Source organism: Elephantulus edwardii, unplaced genomic scaffold (assembly GCF_000299155.1).
Source record: "Elephantulus edwardii isolate Elephantulus edwardi_28Jun2011 unplaced genomic scaffold, EleEdw1.0 scaffold00005, whole genome shotgun sequence".
NCBI classification, from domain to species: domain Eukaryota; kingdom Metazoa; phylum Chordata; class Mammalia; order Macroscelidea; family Macroscelididae; genus Elephantulus; species Elephantulus edwardii.
The window spans coordinates 7,903,235-7,924,008 of record NW_006399755.1 but is presented as its reverse complement, the minus strand read 5'-3'; the positions used below and the strand labels follow the sequence as shown (position 1 = coordinate 7,924,008).

The 20,774-nt window shown below is 39.3% G+C and overlaps 1 protein-coding gene across 1 annotated transcript in view; it reads right to left on the bottom strand.

The window, feature by feature from the left end:
* Window positions 1-6,037: 6,037 nt before the first annotated feature.
* The window catches only part of PRPF38A (pre-mRNA processing factor 38A), a 29,109-nt gene continuing 14,372 nt past the window's right edge, over window positions 6,038-20,774 (bottom strand). The window contains exons 3-10 of the mRNA XM_006879682.1: window positions 17,388-17,509; window positions 13,768-13,853; window positions 11,012-11,122; window positions 8,499-8,611; window positions 7,328-7,354; window positions 7,127-7,224; window positions 6,581-6,629; window positions 6,038-6,119 (exon numbers count right to left, since the gene is read on the bottom strand). Coding sequence (XP_006879744.1) covers window positions 6,077-6,119; window positions 6,581-6,629; window positions 7,127-7,224; window positions 7,328-7,354; window positions 8,499-8,611; window positions 11,012-11,122; window positions 13,768-13,853; window positions 17,388-17,509 — 649 coding nt within the window. The 3' untranslated portion in view covers window positions 6,038-6,076. The remainder of the gene's footprint in view (window positions 6,120-6,580; window positions 6,630-7,126; window positions 7,225-7,327; window positions 7,355-8,498; window positions 8,612-11,011; window positions 11,123-13,767; window positions 13,854-17,387; window positions 17,510-20,774) is intronic.

The following is a 20,774-nucleotide window of genomic DNA, read 5'->3' as shown; positions in this document are numbered from 1 at the left end:
CCTGGAAGCTGAACAGTTATGTAGGTACTTTATGGGTCATGGTTCATGAAGTTTAAAAATAAGGAAAATTACCCTCCATTTCTAGCTTAGTTATGTTACCTCTGCTTTGGAATAGGTTTAATTATATATCAGAGTGTATTTACCTTTTTGAGATGTTTATTCTCCTTTTGGGGGGAGGATGAGGTGTTTGACTTTTAAAAATACATACTGGGCAGTGATGTGTATTGGCCTATTCTTTCCTTTGAACAGGGAGCTCTGGTGGGCTAGTGGTAAGGAATTACATTACCAAGCCATAAACATACAGTTCAAATCCACCAGCTGCTCTGTGGCCTCCTATGTGAGTAACAGCCTCTCAAAACCCAGTGGAGAGTGAACTATGAATCATTTTCAACCCAACAACATATAATGACAATCCTATAACAAGACTTAAGGACTAGTTTGAGGACTAAAGTGTGCCTGATTCAGGCCATAATTTTTCAATCACTTCCTATGCATGTGAGAGCTGGACAAATAAGGATGACAGAAGAATTGAAACCATTTGAGTTGTGGACTGCCAAAAGAACAGATATGTCTTGGAGATGAAGCCAGAGTGCTCCTTGGAGGCAAGGAGCATTTCAAGATCTATCTTGAAATACCATGCTGTGAGTGATAGAATATTACCCATACTTGCATACTTTGGGCATCTTTCATATATGGGCATCTAGCATGTTGCTAGGAGAGGTTATTTCTTAGAGAGGGATATCATACTTGGAAAGGTGGAGGGATGGCAAAGGAGAGGAACACCTTCAATAAGGTGAATTGACACAGTGACTGCAGCAGTGGGCCTGCTTGTGCCAGAGATTGTGAGAGCGGGACAGGACAGAACACGGTTCAGATCCGAGGTTCATAGGGCTGCTCTAAGTCGTACTCAACTTGATGGCACCTAACAACAAAACAGACTTAAAAAACAACTATGAGATAATCATCTCACCCCAGTAAGAATAGCAAAATTTAACAGCAAACATCAAATGCTGGCAAGGTTGCAGAAAAACTGGAACCCTTATTCACTGTTGGTGGGAATATAAAATGGTGCAGCCGCTATGAAAGGCTGTATGGCGCTTTCTCAAAAAGTTGGAAATAGAAATATCATTTGACCCAGCAACTCCACTACTATAAATATATCCTAAAGAAACCAAAACAGCCACCCAAGCAGATATATGCTCACCAGTGTTTATTGTGGCTTTGTTCACAATAGCAAAGAGTTGGAAATAACCCAAGTGGCCATCAACAAATGAATGGATAGAGAAGCTATGGCATATTCATATAATGGAATACTGTGCAGCATTGAAAAACAAGGCACTCATGAAATATTACACAAAATGGGTGACCCTGAAGGACATTATGCTGAGTGAAATATCCCAGTCATCACAAAAGGACAAATACTGCATAGTGCCACCGTTATAAAACTGGACTGACATTGGGGTTGAGGGAAGACTGAGAAAGATGGGATAAATATTGTATACTGCAGTGAAACAGATGAGGGAGAGAACTGTTTAAAAGGGATATATGACTAGGTATTACTGTCATGACAGGAGTCTAGAATGAAGGCTCCGCGGTAGAGTGAACTGGGGTGGGGGATTGTATAACAAAGAATTGTACTCTTCAAAGAGAAGAGCAAATTGGGAGAGTAGGGTGGGCAGGGGGAAAAGTGCAACAGTGAATGAATGGAAATACGCAATCTCTGTAAACTTTCATTAAAATTAATTTTTTAAAAAAGACATAAATATGCTTACATCAAATTTTTCTACAAATGTATTCAATCTGATTCCTCTCTTTAAATCCATTAGGTGAGGTCTATGTATATAGTCAGTTTGTTTTAAAAAACATTTGTAATGAACAAATTATACAAAATTCTCTTATGCTATATTCAGCCTCATTGCTGTCACCACAGCTTTATTTTCCAGCTACTAGTCCTCTTCGTTTCTGACCTTTGCATTCTAGTCACCAATCATTATTAATGCATCTGGATTGTAAATTCTCTTAATTTCAGAATACAAAAGTTGGTAAGACCCCTGAATTTATTAATCTGTGGCTTAGTGGTTAATACATGTAGTTGAAGAATAGTTGTATTAACAGATCTGCCTTAATATGCTTATAGATCTTACTCTGTCACTCATAGTAATGTACTTAAGACAGATGTTTAAATTCTCTTTTTGATGAGGAATGTGATACCTTTCCTCAGTCAAAAAGCTCAACATCAGCAGTCAAAGCCACAGGCTGACTACCACAGACCATCACCTACTCATGTGAGTTAAATTGAAGAATAGTTAATATGAGAACCAGAATCCAACCTTGAAATCTACCCCTACTGAACTTAAATCTTAAAAATAGATTTGATGCATTTAATACTAATGGTTGAAGATGAGATGAGTTGTGGGATGACATCAAGGACATCATCCATGAAGAAAGAAAAAGATCATTACAAAGACGGGAAAAATTACCCAAAGGAGTGTCAGAAGAGACTGAAACTCATACTGGAGTAAAAAGCTAAAACAAGGGGAGGGAATGCTCAAGTAAGAGAAAATTTCCAAGAGCTTGAGAAGACAGAGCAAAGTATTAAAACAGAATGTACAAAGAGCTGGCATTAAGAAACCAAAAGGTAAAAAAAAAAAAAAAAAATTAAAAACAACAAAGAAACCAAAAGGTAAGAACACACTTTGCGTTTCTCAAACTTAAAAGAAATTAATAAATTTAAGCTTTGAATTGAAATACTGAAAGATTCTATCAGCAAAATCTTTTTTTTCCTAAAATTTATCCTTGGTTCTCATTCACTCACCCATGCACATTGTTTCATAACAACATTTACCATTGTATAATGCCATTATTTACAATTTATCAAACCTCACTATACTTTCCACCTCCAAAGTCGTCTTCAGTGATGCAGGAAGCATCAAAAGAAGATGGAACAATATAGAGTCAAGAAAGTATTAGCTGATTCTGAACTATTTCAGGAAGTAAAATTTTTACTGAAGAAAGAAGTCCAAAGTTGCACTGAAGGCCCTGGCAAAAAATAAGGCTCCAAAGATTGATGAAATTGAGGTGTCTGAATCAAAAGATGCAGCTATGGGTGTATTCATTAGATATAGAAGCCAACTGACTGTAAGTCATATTTTTTCCCGTTTAAAAAATGGTGATCGAACTAAGAGACTATTGAACAATACCTATATCCAATGCAAGTAAAATCTTAATGAAGACTATTAAAAGAATGGCTGGAATAGTACATTAATAGGAAACAAGAAATTTAAGCTGAAGAAGAGATGGTGCAACATTGCTGAAAGCAGAGAATACCAGAAAGATCTCTGTTGGTGTTTTGTTGACATTACAGAGCCATTTGATTGTGGATCATGATGACAAATTCTGGGTAACAATGATAATGGGAATCCTAGAATACTCATTTGTGCTCATGCAAACCCTATACACAGGCACTGTTAAAACAGAAAAAGGGAATCATTCTCTCTACTGCTTCAATCTGTATGCTGACCAAATGATTCAAGGAGTAGTACTATATGAAAAAGATAAATCCAGGATTGGAGGAAGATCCAACAACTACCATTACATAGATGACACTCTATTATTTGTGTAAAGATGGCTTTGAAACCCTTACTGAACATGATCAAAGATTACTGCTTTCAGTGTGGATTATATCTCAAAATCATGAAAATAAAAATAACACGGGTCCAATAATAGGCAGCATCATGATGGATGGAGAAAAGTTGTCAACTTCATTTTGCTTGGATCCCCAGTCAACACTCATGGCAGCAGCAGTTAAGAAATCAAGGTGTTGGATTGTGAAGATCTGCTGTCATGGACATCTCCAAAGTGCAAGGGTGTCAGATTGAAGACTTCCGGTTTGCCTGAGCCAAGCCATGGTGGTTTTAGTGCTCTAGATAGGGTAAAACCAGTAGTCGCACTTTACTTGGCTACTTGAAAACTACCTTATCACTACTCACCAAAGTAGGGTACAGAGCATTTATTTTTGTGAACTATGCTCTATGTCAGTTGACTATAATGCTTCTTGCAGCTTGTTCCTTACCTTTCAGTGACTGATTCCTTCAAGGTGTTTGGTTTTAGTATTTTCATTGTTTTCTATATTTGCAGTACTATGTATGAACCTATTTACAGCACATACGAATGCAGAAATATCTGACAATCCTGTATGGTTGTGGGTAGTTGCCTATGCACAGCTGTTCTTGTTTGTCTTCCTACATTTCCTCACCTGTTCTGGTAATGCAAGTTCTATGTTACAGTATTACATAGTACAGTTTTTGTGCATTTCTAAGTATATTCCTTAGCCTAAGTGGTAATATATTGATTACCCCTTTTTTATTGCCTTTCCCATCCCCTAATTTAACATGCATTTCCTATGCAGTGAATGGTTTCCCTTCTCCTCTGTAGTATTCACCAAAGAATGTTTTCTTTGTGCCAGCCTTTCCTTTTTATAGTAATGGACTTGTATTTGTCCTTTTGTGATTGACTTACTTCACTTAGATTATGTCCTCCAGGTTCATTGCTCTATATACTATCTGGAGGACTGTTCATTTTATTTATGGTTGCATTGTATTTCATCATTTGTATGCACCATTTACCCATTCATCCATTGGTGGGAACTTAAAGCTGTATCTATTCCATTTCTTTGCTATTGTGAATAATGTGCTAGGAACAGTGGTGTGCATATATCTACTTTTGTCCCGACTCTAAATCTTTAGGACATATACTTAGTAATGTGATTGCTGGGTCACATGGTTTTCCTCCTGTGTCTTAAGTTTTTAAAGAAGTGAGTGCCGTACCATTTTCAACAGTGTAGTACCATTTTACTATACCATAGCAATGTATGAGAGTTCTTAACTCTCCACACCTCACCTGCATTTGTTTTCTGTCTTAATGAACTCTGCTGCTGTTGCTGAGAATCTCTGCTGCTCGCTTTTGAATTGTGTTAGAGAAGCGTATTGAATTATCCTGTGGACTACCAAAAGAACATACAAATCTTTCTTTGAGGAAGTGCAACCAGGTTGCTTCTTAGAGGCAAAGATGGTGAAACTTCATTTCACATAACTTTGGCCAAGTCACCAGAAGGAGCCAGTCCTTGGAGAAAGACATCATGCTGGGAAAGTAGAGGAGTCCTCGAAAGGCAGACATTGAACAAGCTGGACTGACTCGTTGACTAACAGGCTCAAGCGTGTTGGAGATTGTCAGGATGGCACAGGTTCTCATCTGTTCTTCATAGGGTTGACATGAATGTTGTAGTTGACATGGTGGCATTTAATAACAATTGCTGCTGGTAAACCTTTTTAAATCTTTTGTGGGCCTACTATTATTACTAAGCAGTTCTGGATAAAGCTAAGAAAAGGTGAGCTTCTTAATCTGGAATTCAAAGCTTGTCTGGGGAATATCAAACAACACTGTATTAAGGATGTGCTTTATAAAATATGCTACATGTTATCTGTTAAGCTGCTCACTGAAGCAAGAGAAACCTTATGTTTAACTATATTTTGCTCCTTCAGTGTTATTGTTAACCGGTCAGTTTCATTTTTACTATCATTTGCAGCTGCTGGTTATACACTAGGTAGGAGTGAATATGACTGATTTTTGAGCCGCACAAATCCCATGAGTATGATGACATAGTAAACCAAACAGCAAGTACACAAAAATTGGTGTCAGGTTTAATAAAAAATTTTAAAGGTATCAAGTAACGGCCACATCCTTTCCTTACCATCCATACCCACTCTCCCTCCATATCCTTCTTGCACACATTTATTCTGGCTGTAGTCAGGGTCAGGTGTGCAAGAAGTCACGTAGCAGCTCCTAGGAAGCATTATCCCCCTAACATTGACTATGATTCAAAAAGAGGTTTCTTCAATGTATTCAGCACCACTTTACATTTATTTAGAAAAAAAAAAGGGGGGGGGGTGTGGAAAAGCAAGGTAAGAAAATGTTAAAATATTCTTATAGTTGCCTGGGAAACAAATCTTCATCCTACATGGACTGATCCTCCCATATACAAAAGAGGCCATGTAGAGTAAAATCAAACTGGTGTCCATTACTCATTCCCTCTCCGGCTCTTCTTGTGGCTTTTCTTAGACCTAGAATGGCAGCACAAATAAATCATTAAATTTAGCAGCTGTTCAAAGAAGATAAGCAAAGACTGAATCTTCAGTTTATACATGTGGCATATTTTATGTCTCAGAGCAGCAACCCTATGAAGCATGCATCATTGTCTAAAACTTACCAGTAAGGAAATGGCCTCTGAGAGGTACATAGTGCACTGGACAATATATGCCCTTTGTTAGTTTCTAAAAAAGGCTTATTGAATGAAGTGACTTTTAGTTGGAACATCTATCCTTTGCTTTCTGTCCTTTGAATTTTCCAAAGCTGTAATCCCACAAGTAAACAAATTCTCAGGATTATAAGCCTTTTCTGTCCTAAAATTACTAATTCTCCATTAAAATGAAACTTGGAAACTCAACCTAATTGTGACTGTGCTTTTAATTTCCAAATGAGGAGTGAAATTCCGATGAGGAAACTGGTCATTAGATACACGTACCTTTCAGGGGACTTTGAGTGGCTCCTGTGCCTGTGACTGTGGTGATGACCTAGGGAAAGAAAGGCCATCAGATATGTGAATCCTATCCACTATCACTCTCACCTCCCACACTACCTTCCACTAGACTCCCCCCACCCTCCCTCCCTTTTCTAAGAACATCTCTTAGAGGTAGCACCTCTGTGATTTGATGGTGAACAGATTAGTACTAAAACCACTTCATAAGTATTCAGGGCTTTAAAACACAATCACCACACTGGGTTTTCACTGTAACTCTGTACGATTTAATCCTACAGTTTCAGATAAGAAATTGAAGTCTATCGTATTTAGCAAAACTAGTAAGTGGACAGAGACAAGACATGAACTTAAATTTCAAAATTCCTAGTCCAGTTCTTTTCTGCTGGGCAAAGGGCACTCCTATGAAGAATTCCAAATAATAAAGGAACTTCAGTTCCTTTTCTGCACAAGGCACTCCTATATTGCTAAAGGCAAACTATCCTTACGTTCCACTGTTAAGATAACCAGTAGCAACAAGCCAAAATGCTGTACCTGGGGACTTGGAGCGAGATCTGTGTCTGCGATCTCGGGACCTACTGCGATGACGTCTTGGACTCTTGCTCCTATGTCTTTCTCGACGAGGAGAGGGGCTGTGGAAAAGACTTGTCAAACACGCAGATGATGTGTGGCAGTATATAAACAATACACGACCTCCCCTCACCACCCATTCATTACAAATGACTGAAGACCTACCTTCTCCTCTTGGGAGACCGACTCCGCCTACAAGGAAAGACATGAACATAGGTTAGTGGATGTACTGGATGTTGCATATTATAAAAAGTCTTCAATTACCTCTGACCATGTCCTCTGCAATGTAATTCTCTAGCATTTTCTCATTCTAGGACTAGCTGTGTAACATGCTTTGGTCAGTCGGATACTTTCATTTGTGATGCAATTAGATGAAGAAAAGATACTACTATTAGGCCTGTTTGTACTTGAGCTCTCCTAGAGTACACATGAAATGAAGAGATACACGGGAAAGAGATTAACTGCACCAATAATCCTAGCTAAGACGAAGATCACAAAGCATGCGAGTCAACTTAGCTTTATTAGAAAACTCCTTTTGGGGGAGCTCTGGTGGCCTAGTGGCAAGGAGCTGCAACTACAATCCCAGAGGCACACGGTTCGAATCCACCAGATGCTCTGCCGGGAAAAGGAGAGACAATCTCCTCCTGTACCAGTCAGATCTGATTTGACGGTACACTCACGCAAAAATAAAAAAAAAAGAAAACTCCTTTTGAACAAAAGAAATGGTTTTGTTGTCTGCCACTAAGGTTTTGTTGGTCAGTGTTCAGTGTTTTGCAACAATAGGTAACTAATAGATTGTGCAAACATTTTCTATAGGTTAGATATCTTTCCTTCCCTAATGTCAAAGTTCCCTAGTAACTTAGGTGCATCTGACACAAGCCATGGTCTTTCCAATCACTTGCTATGCGTCTGAGAACTGGATAGTGAATAAGGATGACAGAAGAGTTGATGCCTTTGAGTTGTGGTGCTGAACATCCCATGGATTGCCAAAAAAACAAGTATGTCTTGGAGAGAGTGCAACTGGAGTGCTCTTTGGAGGCAAAGATGATGAGGCTTCATTTCATTTATTTTGGGCCAGGAGGGGTTACTCCTTGGAGAGGGACATGATGCTGGGAAGGGAGGAGGGTCTGCAAAGGAGAAGGAGACAGACCTTCGACCAGGTGGACTGACACTGTGACTACTGCCATGGGCTCTAGTATGTCAGGAAGTTGCGATCTATTTTTCATAGGGTAGTTATGAGGCATACTCGACTCAACAGCACCTAACAACAATGTGTAAGTTTATGGGCTACATTGTTCAAAGTCACCCTGGAAGAAGCCAGTGACAAGGACTTTACCTTCTGGGAGACCGGCTCCTGCTCCTCCTGTAGCGCAGTGTGGGGGAACGACGGGGTTTGTCTAAGTCTCTGTAGCTTCTCCGACGGTGATCCGGTGATGGAATTCTCTCCAACTGGAAATAAGAGAGGAGGATCAGTCAGAAACACGCACAAACTTCCAAAGCGTATCAGAGATCGTGGGGATCGTATGTATGGCAAAATTCTGATCTGTTGTTCGTAGGATTGCTGTGAATCACAGTTAACTTAATGGCATGTTACAGTAACAAGAAGTTGGATTTCCAGTGTAACATGCTATCTCCTTTAAGTTCCAAAGAACTAAAAAAATTTTGTATTTCCTCTACCAGCTAAAAAGGCCTAGAATACGAACTAATCCAGTACAATGAATCTGGGTACTTCTCAGAACAAATTCCTTAACTTGGATCAAATGGTTAAAAAAAAATTTTAACATAGGATTTCTCTTGCCTCATCTGACTCATTAGATAATTTAGATAATAATAGGTAATTGTTGTTGTTAGGTGCCATCAGGTTGGTTACAACCCTCAAGATTGAACTAAGCCATGTGGTAGTTTCACAAGAATGAGAGAAGGACTTCAGTGAGTTGGTGCTTATGGAATGAGCTCGGAATAAAGCAGCAAGAATCCACAGATCAAGTGGATTTGAACATAGATGCCAACGTCTTGGAGAAAATGAAACCAGAATGCTCCTTGTAAACAAGGATGGTGGAACTTTGTCTCATGGTTTGAGCATGTTGTTAGGAAGGGCCAGTCCTTGGAGAAGGACATCATGCTTGGAAAGGTGGAGGGTCCATGTAACACAGGAAGACCCTTAACAAAATGAATGAACCCTCTGAGTGTAGCATTGGGTTCGGTCAGAGATGGTGAGGGTACTCTACACGATAGGGCAAATTTCAGATCTGTTGTTTAAAGGGTTGCTATGACTCTTATTCATGAGTACATAAAAGCAAGAACCCAGTCTCTTAATGATCTTGGGAACTAGTGTCTTGGGCAAGCTGAACATAGGGGCTTATGGGCTAAGCAACCAAACTTCTTCCCAAAAAAGCCAAATAAGCCTTAGTAGTACTTTTAGGTACTATTCTACTACTGCTTCTTGTTCTTGGTTGCTGTCAAGTTGAGCACAACTCCTAGCGACCCCATGAACAAAAGGCCCGAAGCCCCTCTACAACTGTCAACATTTATCAAAGTTCATAGTTTCCAGAGGCATGTTGTTTAAGAAGTGGTTGTCATACTTTTAGAGGAAAATTTCGCCAATCTTCAATTTAGGGTCACAGGAATAAGATCAAGTTAAAGCAATGAGCTTACAAGAAAAGCACTAAACAGGATGACAAGAAAGGCCATGGTTCAGAGTCAGCAATAGTAACAAGCAACAGATTTAGACACTTGGAGGAGCGAAACTGAACTTGAGGACAGAAAATACAAAGAAATAAAAGGACATAACACAATATGACCAAATAACTATAGAAATTCAGGAGTGGGGAAGATGGATTTTTTTAGGGGGGGGAAAAGGGAGGAAAAAAAAAAGGAGGGGGAAAAATCTATAGGGCCACAAGTACTGGCTCTGCATAAGATAAATTACGTCTGAAAAATTACGGCAAAGGCATAGGTTAGAGAAGAAACACATAGGTAGAGCAAACTCTTAATAGTCTAGTTCCTGAATGACATGTAGATTGAAAAGTTTTAAATTTTATATTTTAACGTATATAAAACGAAAAATATATTTAAATATAGAGTATTAGTCTTTCCATAAAAAATATACATGCCCCTAAATAAAGAAAAGAAAATTATTTTTAATTCTTATTATCTAAATATATTCAAGGTTAACATTACTATTTCCTTTTAGCTTTTTTATGCATAGATATTTCATTATCTTTTTAATCACAAGTATTTTAGATCCTGCTTAGAGAGATGGACAATCTCCACCCATGGATTTATAGTCTCCACAAACCCAATGGCAGGCCGGCTATGAGTCAGTTCCAGCTAGACCACAATAAAGGTTTGTTTTTCTGGTTAAGCAGAGAGTTGTAGTGGCACAGTCCTTAGGGAACCTTAAGGTTGTGCCTCTCTGGTGTTTCAAATTCATCAGTGGCTCCTTTGGAGAAAGATGGAATCTCTGTGATTTAGATCCTCAGAAATCCAACGAAGTCTCAGCTTTGAGTCAGTTCCAACTCCAAAGTAATGAGCAGAACAGTGTATGTTAAGCAATTACAATGTGCCCTTCCTCTGCTAAACTCTAAAAACTGTCCAAGAGAAAGCTATTTTTATTACTTTGACTCAGAGCTGTTCGCAATGAATCCACAAAACTGAGGGTAAGTTGAACAAAAGTGTACCGCCATAAAAGGCAAGCTATGAATTCTGGTCTGTTTGATTTCAAACTTTCAACTAAATACTGTTATTTTCATTAACGAAAGTTAAAAATTAAAGTATAAAAACAAAAAAGTGCCACTGCCATCCCCTATAATATTCCACTGTCAACTGTAAAGCTCCCCGTTGCCTAACCTTCTCATCTTCCTCTTCTTCCTCTTCACTGGATTCCACGTCATCCATGTCCTCTTCAAGAGCACTAACCCGAGGCTCCAGCTGCTCAGCTTCCTCCAGCACATACCGTTTCTAAAGAGAATGCAGCTAGAGTTAGGGATTGTAGTCACCCTCAAAATCCTGAAGTCCCAACATTGGGTTCCTAGGACAGATGATAAAACTGTGGTACAGCAAGCAACTAAGCCTTATTTAAATGACACTAAAGAATTCAGAGTCTACACTCTTAAGGTCCCCTGTAAAAACATAAATACAAAGCTAAAGCTAACCTTGTATTTTAAGGTTCTGAGACCTGGCAGCACAGTGGATTAGATTCTGGGTTGTTAACTGAAAGGTTAGCAGTATGAATCCACAAGCCTCTCATTGAAAGACACTCCATAAAGATTTATAGCCTAAGAAAGCCTACAGGGCAGTTTTACCCTATCCAATGGGGTTGTTATGAGTAGGAATCAACACAATATTTAGAAGTAACAGTGAAAGATCAATCAGTACAAATGCAGCACAATCAAGATTGTGGGCTCTATACAAAGAGAAAATCCAAGGGCCAATGATTTTGCTTTGGCCAATAATTTGTTGGGTGGGGGCTCCACCTTAGGAGGCAGAGCCCAGATTCAACACTGAGGCTCAGCCCTCTTTGTGGGCTGAAGAATACATTTAGTCCTACTAAAGAGTTATTCACTAGAAAGGATCCAGAACTGTTTGGATGCACATTATTTTAGACAGCACAGGAAATTAGCAATTCAATGCATCTCCTGCTTCCATTTCCTTTCTAATAATACTGTGTCTGAAGAATGAGAAGCAAAAGTGAGTTCCAAATTTCAATAATGACTGGCTGAGCCATCATGTCTTACCATTTTCCTTTGCCAAAGACTTGAAGACTTGAAGATAGCCTAAATGGAAAGCCCTTTATTTGTATACTACTTCATTCTCTCTCTCCATCAAAACAGAGCTATGATGGCCTAGTTGTAAGGTGCTGTGCAGCCATCGTGAAGGCATGCAGTTCAAATCCACTAGCTGCTTCACAGGAGAAAAACTGAACACTCTCTGCTCGTGCAATTAACTGCCTCTGAAAACCCACTGGAGTGTCGGCTGAGTCAGTTCCGACTTGATGATACTTCACCACCACCTCATCAAAATCTTACGATGACTGAAAAAAAATGACACAGCCCGCTAAAATTGGCTGCAATCTTCCATACACTACAGTAGCCAATAAGAGAGTTCACATCTGTTTTCAAGATTTTAATTTTATAGGGGAGCTCTGGTGGCCTAGTAGCAAGAAGCTGCACTGCAATCCCAGAGATATGTGGTTCGAATCCACCAGATGCTCTGCTGGAGAAGGAGGGGCCATCTCCTCCTGTACCAATCAGATCCAATTTGACAGTACACACACACACACACACACACACACACACACACAAAAATTTAATTTTATAGAATTGGGCCTGTGTGCAGGATTAGGTGGTCACTGTATTTCAGCACAGACACTCAATTATTTTAATCCAACTATTTTGCTCCCTCTCTAAAATTCACCAAATCCATTGATCAGATATTTCTAATCAATGCGTTCAGTTCTCATTTAAGTTCTTCAGATTACTTTGTTCTTTAAATTATCACTTTTTGCTTTGTCTCTAACAAGGAAGCAAGCAACTAGGATAGAGCACACTGCTTCAGAATTGTTGGGCTGCAAAAACATCAACAAGGAAACTTCCCAGTTGGAGTTTCTGTTTGAGGACAGAAGAATCAGCTCTTATGCCATCTGTAACACTGCTTCTTATACCTTTTAGTTAATGCTAGTGCTATCAGCAGCATACACAGACATGCCCAATCAGAGAACAGTACAGTTGGAGAAGCCAACTAAGGTCCTTAGTAAGCATCTATTCTATGGATTATTTTGTAGAATTTTTTTATAGCCTGAGACTGAATTAATACAAGCAGTGCATTAAAAAAAAAAGTTTAAATTGCTAAATGTTAACATGTTTACAGCTTATAGACAACTGTACTTTGTCTCCAAGCAGTCACTCTAAAGTTTCTAAAATTTTATTTGAAAAGGATTATTAGAAGATTATTTTTTATAACTTACTTCACATACCATAATTATTTTAAGACTCATCATATAGATGTATGTATCAGTAATTCCTTAAGGTGCTATCTCTGCTTATTTCTCTCAGTACAGTTTAAAGATAACCAAGATTACTGAATTTCCCCATTTTATAGAAGGAAAATAAAAACTTAGTACTAACATAGTAGTTGTATTTCATTATTATTCATCTCTCTCCATTATAGTTTTCCCCCAACCTAGAGCTACCCACATCATCTATCTGCTTTCTCCTTTTATTTTCAATACTCTTCAAATACTCTTATGCAAACACATTACTAGGTGTTAATGTTTATCACTGGGGAAGAGAGGTAAATGATAAGGTTTTAGGAGTTAAGTACAGTCTCCTCTTCTTGGCCTTCCCACTAGATCAATTCTGGTTTTATCTGTTTTACAGTCTATATATGAAGGTCAACTGGAAAACTGCTCACAAAATCCTACCCCTTAAGACACTTCATTTGCTTTTCTCCTTTTTTTTTTCTTCCCTCACTTCTTTCTCATAATTCTGATTACTTACTACTAATAGTTCCCAAGCGATCCATGGCCTCAGTATTTTAAGGACCCTTGCATGACTGTTCATGTTGGAAGTAATGGTAATTCTAATAAGAAAACTTTTATCTCTTACCTGTAGTCTGGGCAGAATGATGTCACAGACTCTCTCACTATGCAGCAGCTCATCAATAAACTCATCCACATGCATCAGTTCAAACTCTGAAAGAAAAACCATTACCTTAACCAACATATTTAAATAACCAAGAGGAAAAGATGTGTATACAAAGTATCTAACAGAGTGCTTGGTATAGAAAATATGAATTATTCTGCTGCTTCTGGTCCCCTACACATTCACTAGCAAAGCAGCACAACTTCCAGCCCTCTGACAAAGCACTGTCTGCACCACCCACCTTCATCCATTCAACCCACCTTCCCTGAGGCCATCTTTCTGCTAGCTCCTTCTAGGGGCAAAGAAAGGGACAAGTAAAGCTGTTCTGAGGAACAGGAAAGACAAACACAAAAGCAAGCACAAATGGATCAGAAATACATAGTAATCTTGTTCTTAAATAAATCCTTTAACTCAAGTGGTTTCTCATGTGAGCTTGCTATACTTCTGAATGTTTCTGAGCATCAATCTTACATACATGGAGAAGCAACTTTGCCGTTTCCATATTAAATATAACCTTAGTTTGGTGGTTCTCATCAAGGGGCAGTTTTGTCTCCCCAATATGTTATGCGCCATCAAGTTGACTATGACTCATAGTGACCCTATGAGCTCTGAACTGTGCCCTATCCTGAGCCAACATCACCATCTCTGACAACTTGACCCCTCTGCCACAGTCACTGTGTTAGTCTATCTCATCCTGGATCTTCCTCTTCTGCACTGATCCTCTACGCTTCAAAGCATGATGTCCTTCTCCAAGAACTGGTCCCTCCTGAAGACATGCCCAAAGTGTGTGAGATGGAGCTTCAAAATCCTTGCTCAAAGGAGAAACTGGTTTCATCTTCTCCAGGACAGACCTGTTTGTTCTCTTGGTAGTCCATGGTATGTTCCATATTCTTCTCCAGCATAACTCAAAAGTATTGATTCTTCTACTATAACCCTTAGTCATTTCCCAACTCTCTCATGCATAGCAAGCAACTGAGAAGACCATGGCCTGGATCACACATGCTTTAGTCTCTAAATTGACACTGTTGCTCTTTAGTTCCCAGTGTAATTCTTGGAAATTCTTTTTAATTCCTTACTGCTGGTGCCAAGAATGATTGTAGATCCAAACAAGATGAAATCCTTAACAACCTCAATCCTTTCTCCATTTATCTTGATACTGCCTATTGGATTGGTGGTGAGGTTGTTTGTTTTCTTGATGTTGAGATACAATCCATATTGAAGGCTGCAATCTTTAACCTTCTGCAGCAAATGCTGCAAGTGTTCTTCCCTTTCAGCAAACAAGGTGTGTCATCTCCACAATGCTGTTGCTGTTATGTGCCGTCGAGTCACTTGCAACTCATAGTGACCCTATGTACAACAATCCTAATCTCTGCTCTGTCCTGTGCCAATCGCACTGTCTCGGATACACCTATCCCGATTACCCGAGTCACTGAATCAATCCACCTCATAGAGGGCCTTCCCCTCCTGCGCTGTCCCTCCACTCTCCCAAGCATGATGTCCCTCTCCTACGACCGGTCTCTCCTTACAGCATGTCCAAAGTATGTTAGACGGATCCTCAGAAACCTTGCCTCCAGGGAGCCACTGGTTTCACCCTTTCCAGGATGAATCTGTTTTCCTAGCAGTCCATGGTACATTCAATACTATTCTCCAGCACCATAGCTCGAAGGCATCAATTCTCCTTCTATGCTCCCTAGTCATTGTCCAACTCTCTGATGAATAACAAGTGACAGCAAAGACCCTGGCTTGTATCAGATGCACCTTAGTCTCCAGAGAGCTCCAGGTGGCTTAGTGGTAAGAAGCTGAGCTGCCAATCCAAAGGCACGTGGTTTGAACCCACCAGCTGCTCAGTGAGAGAAAGATGGCCCATCTCCATAATACAGGCTGTTAATGACTCTTCCTCCAATCCTGATGCCACATTCTTTCTCATAAAGTCCAGCTTCCAGAATGATCTGTTCCTCATACAGAGTGACAACATATGGAGACAGTGTACATCCCTGGCACACACCTTTCTTGATTTTGAACCATGCAGTGTTCCTTTGCTCTGTTCAGACAGCAGCTTCCTAGTTTAGATACAGGTTTCATATGAACAAAATCAGGTGTTCTGGGATTCCCATTCTCCTCAATGTGTTGTGATCCACACAATAAAATGCCTTTGCACAGTCAATAAAATACAAATGGACATCCTTCTGGTACTACATTCAGCCAGGATGCATTTGACATCAGCAATGATATCATCTCTAGTGCCACAGCCTCTTCTAAATTCAGCACTGTATTTTTGGCAGTTCTGTCAATGTTCAAGTCTTTTTTTTTTTAAATAATCTTCAGTAAGTTTCTCCTGTGTGTGATACTGCTTAATAATTTCTACATTCTTTAGGATCACCTTGGAGAATGGGAATTTTGGTGTTCTCTGGTAGCCTAGTTACAAGGATCTGTGATGCAGTTCCAAAGGCAGGTGGTTCAAATCCACCAGCTGCTCTGCAGGAGGATGGGTAGTGTCCTCCCACGTGATTAACTGCCTCTGAAAACCCACTTGGGGGGGGCGAAGGTGGTCAGCTAAGGGTTCCAATTTGATGGTATACAATAACCACAACATTTGTATTTACTGGGTTGCAAGAATGCTGTAGATCCTTTTCCGGTTCATACGCATGATGATCGGGAGTTAAGTCTGTATGACATGTGCCACCTACTAAACCTTGTTACGACATAGGCACACTACCCATCTGACATGGAAAAAAAAAGAATGCTGTAATATCCTGTAACTCAAAACACAGGTCACCTCCCCACAACAAGCAAACAGCTATTTGTCAATAAGCTGAGAAACCCTGTCTGTGTTTTATGTTCATTTGTAGTTTAACATAGTTACAAATTAAATAAGGGTCATGACCATCTTGTTATCTCTAGCACATGGCACAGTGCCTAGAAATTCATTGGTTCTTAATATGTATCTATTCAACGAATGAACTGATAAGTTAATAAAAACATATCAAATTCTTAACATTCTACTCTTTAATGACACATGTATAGGGGAAAAGCAAATCTTTTAATAGGACACTAAGAGATCCAAAGAGAAAGGGTTTTGATTACATTTCTTTTAATCTAATTTTAACATAGAAAGTAGCTGTGTAAAAAGTATGAGCTACTCCTAAAAGACACTCTTACAGTGGGATTTCAACCTGCGTATGAGTATAGACTGTATCTTTGAAAGTGAAATATGAAAAAGTGACTATCTAGGAGGGCTTAGGGAGTTATTCTGGGGCAAGAGCCTTGCGATGAGTAGCAATTTTCAGAACATTAATAAACATGAAAGGAGCAAGATCAAGGAAGAGTGAGATTTAGTGTAGAAAGAACAATGAGGCAAAGCAAGGAATAACAAAAGATACAGTCAGAAAGGTAGGCAATCTGGGAAGAATGAACCAAACAAGAAGAAAGTTAACAGTCATTTGTAGTCTCCACTGTAAGGGAGCTGGAGGACCTGAAGAAAGTTGCAATGTGAGCGAGGAGGAGCACTCACTGTATGTGACAATGAGACATTAGTGAAATGAAAACTAGCTCAAGAGGATATACACACATGGTTCCACACTTACCCCCATTTCGGTTCTGACTCTTGATCTTCCGATAGTCATTGTACAGAGGCTCCAAATACTTGTAGCAGTCAATTGCAGTGCCAGTCAACCTCATGTAAAGTGCACCCAACATGCGGACATACCTAAAAAACAGATGAAAATTAAACAACAGGCCATTCTGGGACTTTCCTGAATTTTACTACTGGCTTTTCTTATAGTAGAGGCAAACTAATGTAACAAGTTCTTTTTGGAAGATGAAAGAAGTTGCCCTTCTGAAGGCAGCACAGTGTAGTAGAAAGACAGCTAAATTATGAAGACTAAGCTTCAAGTTCCTACTTACCACTTAATAGCTGTGGGAACTTACTAATTTTCTAGTTTAGTATGATGACGTTAAATGTTGTCATGTTTACTACACTGCATAGTGACCCTACAAACTATAGCCCCGAACCCTGCCCTTTCTGGTGCCATCCTCACCATGTGACAATGCTTGAGTCCACTGTTGTAGTCATTGTGTTAATCGTATCTTGTTAAGAGTCTTACTCTCAACCCGTTTCCAGTTTAGTATATCATCCATAAAATATATTACCGCAAAGGATTATTTTTAGAATCAAATGAGATTCTAAATGTAACACAGAAATTATAAGAACTAGTACATATAGACACAAACATATAAATTAATTCTAAGCAGCAGAATGCTAGTTCTAAGGAAAATATAAAAGTCGTATGAGTTCAAATTCTGATACTTGCTCTCTAAATCCTTGTGAAATGGAGATGATAGTATACCTAACTGATTGGCTTGTATTACAAGAATGTGTGCAGTGTCAAGCACAGTATATATACTGAGTGTCCAATAAAAAGTAGCAGTTTTGTAGCTTTTAATGCCTTCTAAGATTCCTTCATTTTTCATTTCTCCTCCTCCAACTCTCTAATCAAAGCTCTGCATGAGTAACTAGTAGCCATTTGACCTACAAAAGCCTTCAGACCAAACTCTAAATTTCCCCTTAAAATCTGCTCCTCCTCTTATGTTCCTCATTACAGAACACAGTACCAACATATTAAAAATATAATCATCGAAGGAGCTCTGGTGGCCTTGTGGCAAGAAGCTGCACTGCAATCCCAGAGGTACATGGCTAGAATCCATCAGATGCTGGGCTGGAGAAGGAGGGGCAATCTCCTCCTGTACCAGTCAGATCCAATTTGACCATACACACATAAAAATAAAATAAAAATACAGTCATCCAATAGTCTTTTATTCCTTTGCCTGGATTCCAACAGCCTAAATGGTCTCCCTACTTTTATTGCTCTTGCTGCCATCCTCCAACCACACTCAATCTATCTGCCATAAAACAATCAGCAAGATCCTTATAAAAGAAATGTCAGATCATAACCTTTCCCTAGTATCAATTGCTTCTTAATGACATTTAGAATAAATACAAAGGTTTTATCACAATCTCAAGTGCTACATGATTAAGTTCCCTGCATTCTAGTCACACTAGCCTGGCTATATGTCTCAATATGTTAAACACCTATTACTAGCCTTTGTACCTGTTGTTCCCTCAGCTTTGAGATACTGTTCGCTCAGATCTGGAATGACTGGCTCTCTCGTAAGTAAAAATGATTGCTCAAGTTTTTTTTCCTTTTACAACCTGGTAAGAATCCACCAAAATGACTAGGGTACATGGTTATTACAGCAAAATTAGAGACAACATATTCACTATGGTACACAAGGAATAGGGAGTCTCCTCTCCTAAAGATTTACCGCCTTAGAAACCAGATGGAAAGTAACTAGAAGTCAGAATCAATTTGACAGCAATGGGGTGGGTGTAGTATGGTGGCTAAGAACACTGACTCTGGAGTCACACTGCCCGGACCCAAATCCTACCTCTGCCCTAGTCTCCTCCCATGTAAAATGGAGACAAAAGTAGCATAGAGGAAGTTAGCATAATGGTTAAGAGGAAAGATTCTAGAAGCAGACTTCCCAGATTCACATATTAGCTCTAGAACTTAGAAGCTATGTGACCCTGACTTTTTCGGCTATGGGTTGATATTGTTGGTAGGTGCCATTGAATTGAATACAACTCATAGCTATGAACAAGAGATCTGAACCCTGTCCTGTCCTGTGCCATCTTCACGATCTCTTGACACACTCAAGCCCACTGTTGCAGTCACTGTGTCAATCCACCTGGCTGTGGGTGGTCTTCTCTTTCACTGTGCCTCGACCAAATAATGTAAAAGTGCTTAAAAGAGTGCTTAAAACAGTGTCTAGCATATAGTAATTATTACCTTTTAGTATAACTATGGTAAGATATTATATATGCATTTAAGAAAATAAGAAAGACTATGAGTATCAATATGGAAGACTAGATCTACTATTAAATAACAAAAGGGGTAAACTAAACCCACTATTTTCAAGTCAATTCTGACTAATGATGATCCTCTATTGGGCGTCTGGGGCTGTAAATCTTTGCCAATATGAGACTGCCCATCCTTCCTTGGAGTAACTGGTAGATTCAAACTGCCAACTTTTCGGGTAACAGCCCAACATGTAACGCATTACATGACCAGGGCTCTTTAAAGCAGAGTGTAAATTGGAAAGGAGAGTGTAATTTAAAAAAGAATATATTTATATCCCTTTGCTTATCTATACATGAAATTTCTGAGAGGAAGTATAAGCTGATAATAATGGATTCTTCCACAGGAGAATACTGTGTGGCTGGCCTAAGGAGAGGGAAGGGAAGGAGGTATTTCAATGAGCATTTTAATTTCATATTTATACCTTTAAATTCTAAATCATATGAACAATTATCTATTCAAATACTTAATGAGTTTTTTATAATCATTCTGCTTCCCGAGGTTTTAATGTTGTTGTAATTGTTCGGTGCCACTAAGTGAAAGCAATTCTGTGAACAACAGAATGAAACTTGGCCCTGTGCCACACGCCCAGTGTCACCATGCTTAACGTTACAGTCACTGTCTTGGTCCACTTTGCTGAGGGTCTGCCCCTTTCTCACTGACACTCTACATTTCCCAGCATGATGTCTTTTTCTAAGGACAGGTGCTTCCTGACATCATGCTCAAAGTGTCTGAAATGAGGTTCCAGCCTTTTGCCTCCAAGGAACATGATGGTTACACTTTCTCAAAGAAAAATATGTTTAATAATTTGGGGGTTGTTGTTATGTGACGTCAAGTAGCTTGTGACTCACAGTGACCCTATGAACAACAACACTAAACTCTGCTCTGTCCTGTGCCAATCGCACTGTTTCCGACACACCCATCCCAATTTCCCTCATAGAGGGCCTTCCCCTCCTGCGCTGTCCCTCCACTCTCCCAAGCATGATGTCCCTCTCCAAGGACCGGTCCTTCCTTACAACATGTCCAAAGTATGTTAGATGGAGCCTCAGAATCCTT